The 9,356-nt window shown below is 41.5% G+C and overlaps 1 protein-coding gene across 3 annotated transcripts; it reads left to right on the plus strand.

Moving 5' to 3' along the window:
• Positions 1–10: 10 nt before the first annotated feature.
• On the plus strand, positions 11–8,798 carry CHCHD7 (coiled-coil-helix-coiled-coil-helix domain containing 7). 3 transcript variants are annotated; one of them, XR_010470570.1, is made up of 5 exons: positions 11–205; positions 3,098–3,175; positions 3,752–3,850; positions 4,633–5,101; positions 7,948–8,798. XR_010470570.1 is itself a non-coding variant. In XM_065053590.1 (4 exons), exons 2-4 carry the CDS (start codon positions 3,122–3,124, stop codon positions 4,732–4,734), a joined length of 255 nt encoding a protein of 84 aa, XP_064909662.1. In that variant the 5' UTR covers positions 11–205; positions 3,098–3,121; the 3' UTR covers positions 4,735–8,798. The 3 variants fall into 3 exon arrangements, 2 of the variants coding, with proteins under 2 accessions (XP_064909662.1, XP_005506553.1); XM_065053590.1 differs by having other exon boundaries at positions 4,633–8,798; XM_005506496.4 differs by lacking the exon at positions 11–205 and adding an exon at positions 1,139–1,336 and having other exon boundaries at positions 4,633–8,798.
• The last annotated feature ends 558 nt before the right edge of the window (positions 8,799–9,356 follow it).

The following is a 9,356-nucleotide window of genomic DNA, read 5'->3' on the forward strand; positions in this document are numbered from 1 at the left end:
GTCGCCATTGGCGGGCCGGCCGTGCCACTCAGCGCCGCCGGGGCGTGGGCGGCGGCGGTGCTGGGCTGGGGGGAGCCGCGAGGCCGGGAGCGGGGTAGGCTGCGCTCGTACTTAAGCGGGCTGCCCGAGCCGCTGACGTCTTTCGAATTGGAGACGGGCAGCCCCCTTCCGCCCCGGGCTCCCGCGGACACGGCCGGGGACGGAGGTGAGTGCCGCCGCCGGCGACCCGCGCTGCACGTCCGCCTACCGTGCCTGGGGCCGGGCGCTGCTCCACGGTTCGCCGCTGGGGAAGGGAAGGTTCTCTCCCTCTTCACCGCCCGCGGGCTGGGGGAGCCCTGCCTGGCTGGGAGACGGCGCGGGGGGCCCGGTAGCGGGCTGCGGAGCGGCAGGGCCCGGGCACGGCTCTCTGGCGGCAGGTGGTGCTGAGGGAAGGCTCCGCGCGCGCCGGCCGTTGCGCAGTGGCGGCCGTTGGGGCGATGGCCGTTACCTGCATGAGGCGGCGAGCGGGGCCGGCGGCGGCGGGTCTGGACGCTCAGCATCGCGGGGCTTCTCCGGGCCCTCCGCCGCCGCGGGGGGAAGACAGCGGCTGCGTGGTGGGCGCCGGCGTCGCCCCGTCTTCTCTGCACTTACCTTGGCCACCCCCCGCCCCGGCCCTCTTCGGGAGGCTGGTGTGGGCGAGACAGCTCCGCGGTGCCGAGCGTCCAGACTCGCCGGCTGCCCCTTCCCGCCCCCCGCCTACACCACTGTAATAGCGATAAAAATTGTTGGGTTTTTATACGGTCTTCACTCCAGGGTTTAAGGTTTAATAACTTAGGCTGTGTTGTGGCATAATTAGCAATGTTGTATGTATACATGCATTTAAAACACCCAAACACTTTCCAATGAGAGGGCGCCTATAGAAAAATATCCTGATGGTTTATGAGCTGAAGAAGCTTGAGGCTTAAAGAGTGCTAGCAACAAACGTATTTCTCAGTGGTGCAGTTTACAACTGTTAATGTGTTAAAGCATAATTAAGAACTGTGGAGTAGACAAGCCTTTGGTTATGATTGGGCTCAGACCTGTCATGTGAAGGCAGGAAGAGAAGCCTGTGCGTGTGCAAGAGCTGGGGGGAAGGTTCGTTTCCTGCCCAACTGCTCATTCAGTCATACAGCAACATTTTGGTGTGACCTGCCTGCCCTTCTAGCTGATAATAGTTCAGATCCTGAAGTAGTACTTCAGAGGGGTGGAGAGAGAGGAACACTCGCAGGAGCTATCAGACCTTTTTGGTGGTATGTTTAAGCATTTGCCTCCTCTGAACTAAGCAGCTTCATGAGAACCTGAACTCCCTGTTCACTAAGTAGGTATTTAATGTATGTATTGTGTGCATTGTTCCTTAAACTGGGCACGGTTGCAGACTGTAATATAATAAAACTCAAAATGCTAATTGCAGTTTGTATGATGAATGCTGATGACACATCCTACAACTTGGGAATACTCTTTCAGAGAGTGAGGCTGAAGTCAATCTAATACCTTACACCTTGAGGCATGTCTGCTTAAGTGGTACTTAGACCTCTGATATCAATGAAACAGAGTTATAATACAGATACAAACCTTTTAAAATGTTGTCTGTGGTACTGACTTAGATGAGGCATTGTGATATGCTGCTCTTGTTTTCTTTTACTTCTTTTCTTCTCTCTCCTTTAAGTCTATATAATACTATTGTTCTACATGCTTGTTTCCATTTGAGTTGGAAGTGCCTGATCGTAAAACCCTCTTGCACCCCAAAAAAGCAAACGCTTGCCTAGTTTGTAGAGTTAACTTAAACACTGGATAGTTCTCAGGGAAAAGGGCAAGTGTTTCCTAATGTTGTTCTCTAAAAGGGCCATTTGCAGAAAATTATCATGTGGAATGCAAAAAAAAAAAAAAATTAAAAAATTCCAAGCACCAGGAGAGTGCACAGGATACAAAACCTATGGCTTTTTCACCTGGAATAGCTTACTCTTACCCAAAGAATAACCTTCGTCTAAAACATTGTTTTATCTGTGAGTTAAAGAGCAGTGTTTGTTGTTGTTGTTGTTGTTTGCTGATGTCAAGCAAAACTGACTTTTTATTGCATAGTTTCAGTTATCAATCTGTAACATGAGCAGTTCAAGTTTAGAATTAGAAGCAGTGTCTTTAGGGGAAAAAAAAAAAGCCAAACAAGATCAAGCAAGGATGTTCTTTCATAGTCATATTCATCAGCTGTACTTGAGTTTGCTGCAAAGAGCCCTCCCTCAGTTCTGTGTTTCTGCTTGCATTGGCTCAGTTGTCTGGTAAACATCAATATTTTTTTTTTTTGTTAGATTTAGTGTTTGTTTGGAACAAATACCTGCATGGCCATATGTATGCCAGAGGCAATGTATGGGAAGTAGTAAAGGGAATGAGGGTCTACTGTTTGTCTTGATCTCATCATCTTGTGTCAGTTTAGGTTCTTGGCACTGAACCCTGTCTCTTTGAGGCTTAGAGTCAGTGTGAAACTACTAAGCTGGCAAAAAATGTGATTTGAGCTGTTATGCACAGTGTAGGTGGTTCTGGTCCCTTCTTGGGGTGAAACTGCTGATTTTGTTTGAAATATCTGATACAACACCACAGAAGATGGTTGGGCCCTTGTTATACCTGAGAAAGCTCAGTGAAGAGACAGATATTATCCAGCTAAGGAGTAGGCACAAATCAAGGAAACCTTACTTGTACATTGCTCCCCCGCGCTATTAATTGAAGCACCTGCAGTGTGTTGGCTGTGAACAGCTTCTCTGGAGCTGTTTCTCCTGGGCATAGTCACTTCCTCAGTGATATGACAGACTGGTATGAGAGTCATCGCAGTGGCTCCATTCTCTGCGGGAATTTATCAGAGAGTGAACAGTCTTGGTGACAGGCTAAACTTGCTGAAGTTGCCTTGCTGTTAGTGCTTTTGAACTAACATTTTGCAAAAGAAGTTTTGTGGTGGTGTGGTGTTTTGGGGCTTTTTTTTAAGACATCAGACAATATGTGTTATTGGAAGTCCATTATTACATGGTGAAGTTCAGACTTAATCCTGAGTTACTATTAAAAGTAGATGCTTAACCTGTTTTTCTGTTTCTAGCCAAGGTACGAGTGTCTATCTAGAATGTCCAGGCATGCACAACAACTTAGAGACCATGATATAAATCCATGTGTAGAGGTAAGCTGATCAAATTGGGATTTCTGATTGTATGTTTCAGTGTTAAATAATGCAATTTTTAGATTTTTTTTTTTTAATGGATAGCATTCTTGCATTGGCATTTTGCATAAAAAGTTTCTTAAACAGTCTAAAGATGGGAAAAGCTGAAAATCATCCATTATTGTAAGTATTAAATAACCACCAGTAATTTCTCATAAATATGAGTAATAAAAGTGATAGCGATCTCTTCAGTTTTCTGTCTGTAAAATCGGAGACTGAAATCCTGGTTAGACAAGCTTGATTTTTTTTTTTTTTAAAGTCCCTTGTGGGTTATACCAAGTATCTTTGTAAACAACTATTCTGTGGACTCTATCCTTACTGTTTAAAGAGTACTAATGTCTGTTGTCTCTAAATGAAGTAATTTCTTGGAATTACTGATTATCCTCTGTGATAGATGTTCTTCTGCTCTCTTTGATAGTATTCTTTCATCTGAGAAGCTGCCTCCTATCTTCATAGATATTCTGGGGCTTGTTAGAATTTTTAGACACCGAGTACAGTACCTTCCCTCAGCTCTGAAGTATCTTTTCCCTATTAAAGGAAACAGATGCCTCTAGAAAATGTATGGATGACAACAACTATAAGAAGGATATGTGTACTGCTTATTTTTTGAAGTACAAAAACTGCAGAAAATTCTGGGTAAGCACAATAGATTTTTTCTAAATTTTAGTCCATGCTTTGCTTTCAGTACAGTACTTCTGACACACTGCTTTCTGAACTCTTCAGACTTAGCTAGTGCTGACTGCTTCTGTTTCTACAGTGACTTACAGGCCCAGGTAGTTTCAATATGCATTGCTGGAAGACTTAAGCAGATGTACATAGGAGAACTAAGTGAAGTACTTTTAAAATTACCCTTTTAGACTGTAAGTGTTCTTGCAGTACCTGGTATGTTTCCCCCCTGAATTTCCATCAGATATTTCTAGTAATAAGTTCATAAGTTCTGTTTTGAATGGATATCTTGGAAGAAATTCTGAGGTAAGATATGAGTTCATCTGTTTTCGGTCATGTTTACTTAAAGCTTAGGAAAAGTTCATTCTTATTTGGTGGTATCCTTATTTGCTCTCTTGCAGTTGAAAAGTATCATGAGGAACTATGTGCAGTTCTCTGCTATTTTCTTATGCTATAGTAGTAAAGAGTCTCTTAGCTTAGCTTTTAAATAATTGCAGAAACTACTATTTACAGACAACTGCAAATTAGTGTAATGGGACTATTGTAATTTCACTGTCTTCTGAAGTAGTAAGGTAAACTATGAGATAGCTGATAATTAAATATACTAGAATTTAATTGAAGATAATGAGACTTAGTATCTGGCTCTTGATATATAAAGAATACTTCTGTTAAAGAATCTTACTCATTTGGAGCTCAGAGGCAGAGACTTCTGAGAGATGTGTGTTCTCATGGTCATTTTCTTCCATTTACAGCATGACATCATGATGCAAAGGAAAAGAAGTGGTGTGAAGCCAGAGATGCCCTCAGCAGAAGAGAGAAGGAAAATTTTGGAATCAATGGGGAAGCCCTACTGACTAGAACTTACATTGATTGACTGTTTTCACTATGTAGATGAAGACTTAGCAGGAGCAAGTGGCCCTTTTATGAACTGAACTTTACAGTTGCCATATCTTGGATTAAAATAAGCTCTTAAATTTTGAAATGTGTGAGCTTTTTCAGAGAGAACCTCTTGGGTTTATTCATACTCCCTGTCATGGGAACATGGCCTTTCACTGGAAGACATGGCTATCAACACAACTTATGTGTAGACACTTTGGAAGTAGAATCTAACTTGCCATGTAATGCTAAATATAAAACTAATGGGACTCAAAGTTTGTGTGAAAGGAGGGAATTGGTGAGTGTTGCAGTGTAGCTCTAAGGATGGAGCAGGTCAAGATGCTGGTATGTGCAACATGATTCTTGTATCCTGCTATTCTGCCTAATATTATGAAGTGATCATGTGTGAACTTATCACTATTTTCACAGGAGTTGTATTCTGTGTCCCCGGTTTAAATAATACTGTTCATGCACTAAAGTTCCAGTTGCAACAAGCTTGTCATTAGGCTTGCAACTGCACTCATCAGTGACAGCAGAAGTGTGCAATAAATCAGATTTGCAAGCTTTGCTTGTTACAAGGTTAGAGAGGTTGATGAAGATAGTTCAGACCCGAGGAGTTCAGTTCTGAGTAGTACCTTCTGTTGATAGTAAGTGGATACTTTGCTGGCAGGGATGGCTTGTAGACATGTAAACATATACTCTGAGTGACATGGCAGGTTTAACTATAGTACATCTATCTAAGACTCTCTGAACAGCTGAAGCCCTGGGTTTGGAAATGCTTACTCACTCAAGACTACAAAGCTCAGTTTGAATACATACCCTAATCTTAAGATTGATTCCTTGGTATACTGGACTACTAGTAAGTGTAAATGGGTTGCAGTCTATTGGAAACACTTTTTTACCTTTTCTTTATTACCTTCTGGTGGCCTGGCTTAAAAGATTGCACTCTGTGGAAAAACATGAAAAAAACACTGTCATGAGCTCAAGTTCCATGTGAGATCCTTCAGGGATCTACTGTGATCAAGTTGGCAGAACTCTGGTTGACCTCACGGAGGATGGTGTAAAAGTGTTGCCTCTCAATTTAGTCTGTTTTGGAAAGACTTCAGGGCTTCCTGTTTCTCCTGTCTGGCTTGTCTTCTTTCTTTCCAAGGGAAGCCTATTTCTGTGCCTAGTGGGATTGTTATGCTGTTCCACTGTCCCCCTTGTTATTTGACCTGACTAGTAACTAATGGAGATCTGCTTTTCCTCTTTCTGTCTGTTCTCCTTATACATCTGAGTTTTGAAGTTGATTGATTGTAGCTGTTCTGTTATTGGAATGAGTGTGTAGCTCTATGCCTTTTGAGTATGCAGTTCTATGAGCATTACTGTGCAGCCTCCAAGCCATGTCACAAATTCTCTAGGGCATTTCCTGGCAAGGGAAATGGACTTTCTTCAATCAAGATCATCAGATTCATTATTTTACATTACTTTCTCTGTACTTTGAATTAAAACTTTGCTGACTTTTTTTTTTTTTTTGTGGAATAGGGAATAAACACCCAGATTTAAAGGCTCTTTTTTGCCCACCACCTCCTTGCTACCTTCTTCCAATACCCTCCTATGTACATTTGGCACCTTTTTTTTTTCTTAACAATTCATGAATTTTGGTCTGTTTGTATTTCAACTTTTTTTCTAGTAGCTTTGTTCTGTCTCTGATCTAATGATGTCTTGCAATTACTTTAATATAGTTCCTCTTGAAGGTCTTGTGTTCTCTATTCTCCTTGTTTTTGTGAAAGGAGAACTTGCTTTCACTAGACAAATTTAGTGGTAATATTTCCTCATTGGCCATGCCTCTATTTGGTCTTGTTCATCTGCAGTTTTTGGGCAGCTGATTGTCCCCTTTTCCTTAGGGCTCTGTATTTCTGGATTCTTCTGGTTTTGCTGCCTTACTTGGTCTGAGGGCAGGTTCTCTCCCACTTGGCACAGGTTTGTCATTTGGCACCTCTGCTGTATCTTTGGGCATGTTCTTTGCTCATATGCTTTAGCTACTATTCCAATGCTTGCTTTTTTCCAGTGTCTATGCTCTTATGTTCTGGGCCTATATTAAAATCTACTGTATGTATGTAGTTCTATGCAAGAAAAACAGCACCTTAATGTGATTATGCTGATTTTTCCTTGCATAAGCTCAAGTTCCTTGAAGTCACCTCATTTGTCCTAGGTTTTCCTTTCATGTTTTGAGTGTAGAAATGCCCTTTCTCCTGGATTAATTTTTGCATTTATGATTTTTTCCTGCCAGTATTTACTTGGAAAGTTGCTGCTGTTTTCTTTTAAAGAATGATTGACTTATCTTTAGACTTCAGTGGATATACTCTATTGCTTTGTAAAGTGTTTGTAAAGAACTAGTGCTGGACTTCAGAAAGTCAGAAAAGGAGATGAATTTGTTCCCTGCTTTCAAGTATCAAACAGTGCAAGGATGGGGGAGTCACAGGAGAGGCCAAGGCACATGCAATGCAAGAAGAGTATTCTAATATTAGACTTCCTGATCATCTGTGGACATGGTAAGCTCCCTGTGAGTGTTAGAACAAAACTGAGTTTTGTAAAGAGCTGAGTACAATTTGAGCAGTGACCTTGTGGATTTACTTCAGGTAAATGGTCAACTTCATGAAAAAATCATGGAAAGCAAGAAGTCTACTTCTTCATGTCATGATGCATTTGAAGAGTAATCCATTAGTTAAGTCTGAGTTTTCAGTGGTTTTCCCCCTCACTGAAGGTTGCTGTTCTTGCTTTCACAACTGAAGCCCAAGAGTGGTTAGTTATGAGAGCTAAAACATAGGCTCTTATGTATGAAATGGTTGAGGTTCTTTCCATTAATTTTTGTAGTGTGATTAACTGTCTTTGGTTGTGAGCCAAATATAATGGTCTTTTCCTCATACCTGAGAGCTTATATTCTGCACTTCACTGAAACACTGAGGTAAGCAGTAGCCTGCCAGTCATACTGGGTAGAAATAAACCGGATTGAATTCTTAGTTTTGCTAAATCACGCTCCAGTGTATTAACCCAGAAAACATAACACAACAGACCAATATAATTAATTCAGAAGAAGGGAAGGGACCCGTTGGTTTTGATTTGTGTAGCAGGTGTAAATCTTTTTGCTTGTGGTACAAGAACCAAATCTAGATAGTGGCATTAATGTTTCATTATTTTTTGTTTGACAGCTGGATGGTGCTGTTGCACAACAGACTGTATGAAAACAGAGTTCACCCACTACTGGCTCTTGTGAGCTTTTTTTAGTCTCTTCCACAGAGAGCAGAATTCATGCAGGAGAAAGGAAAGACTGGTGCTGTCTTGACAAACAGAAGAGGAGTACAAGAGACTAAGTCACTACTGGAAAATGAGAGGTTTCTGTGGAGCCTGAGAAGCTTTCGAATATGGTCCTTGAAAGAGCATTTTTCATTGTGGCTGGCTGATCACAACTGAGCATTGAGCAGACACTACAGACTATCTGCCTGGCCCAGGGGAACGTCCAGACTCCCATGCGTTATAGCATCTTACCTTTTCTGTTACCCTGCAGCACAAGGCCTTTGTCTATTTGGCTGTGCACATTTTCTGCTGCCGCTATTGGGATGAGTCTGTGCTGTTGAAGGTGTTTGAAGTCATCTAGCTCTGGAGTCCTGAGAACTTTGGGTTTAATAGCTGAAGCTTTGAAAGGCAGGGAGCTGTATGTGCTACAGCTTGAAGTCTGTTTCATGGTTCTCTAATAAAACTTTTATACCAAGGATGTGTATAGGAGAGCTTTTCCTCATACTTCTGCAGAACAGATAGGATGAATTTAGGGTATATGATGTTACTCTGCTCTAATGCTTTTGGAGACAGCCCTTAACTTACATCAAACATAGTTGCATCTTAAAAGTCAGACTTCCAAAATAACTGTGAAAAGAGTAAGCTGTGTGTGATAAAGTTTGGAAAAATAATATACTCTTGCAGTGTATCAGTTTGATTCTCTTGCAGGAATGAGTCAACTGGAGGAAATAGTTCTGTAGGTATTAAAATAATTAAAAAAAAACAATTTTACTACCTCTTTTTATTTTTGTTGCAGCCTATTTCATAGAAGAAGGAGGGAAGTACTTCATTTATACTAAGTGTGGTGGATCATTAAAAGGAAACCTTACTGTGCTTTTTATACACGTGATATGCATGTAGTAGCTAGGACTCATCAGATTTAGAAAAAGTAATTTCACTCCATCCTTTAGATTTATGCCTCCTATCTGAAAATCCTTTTCTGAGGATTTTCCCTTTTAAGGCCTTTCATGTTTTATAACAGTTTCCAAATCACACTATTACTTCCCTTTGACAACTGAGTTGCTAACTGAATGCAGCTATCTTGAAATTCCTTGCCTGTCTCTCCCTTAAGCATCTCTTTCAATAAGCTCAACCTCATCTTCCTCACACTGATGGGATATTCTGCCCTGTGGACACCATTCTATTACTTTTTTCCCCCCACAGGTACAATACTGTTTCATCTACTGATTTCTATATTACACTCTTGCTTTTATCAATTACACTGCTTCCCACCATGTCTTGCAACTTTGTGATCACCAAGATGCCTGAGGGTGAAAGTTCATCT

This window comes from Columba livia, chromosome 2 (assembly GCF_036013475.1).
Source record: "Columba livia isolate bColLiv1 breed racing homer chromosome 2, bColLiv1.pat.W.v2, whole genome shotgun sequence".
In the NCBI taxonomy this organism is placed as follows: domain Eukaryota; kingdom Metazoa; phylum Chordata; class Aves; order Columbiformes; family Columbidae; genus Columba; species Columba livia.

Bases quoted from the DNA above. Each gene is read 5' to 3' on its own strand.
- CHCHD7 (XM_065053590.1), top strand. From the start codon at position 3,122: ATGTCCAGGCATGCACAACAACTTAGAGACCATGATATAAATCCATGT. The intron at 3,176-3,751 runs GTAAGCTGATCA...TCCCTATTAAAG, and splicing joins ATATAAATCCATGTGTAGAG to GAAACAGATGCCTCTAGAAA. The intron at 3,851-4,632 runs GTAAGCACAATA...TTCCATTTACAG, and splicing joins AAAACTGCAGAAAATTCTGG to CATGACATCATGATGCAAAG.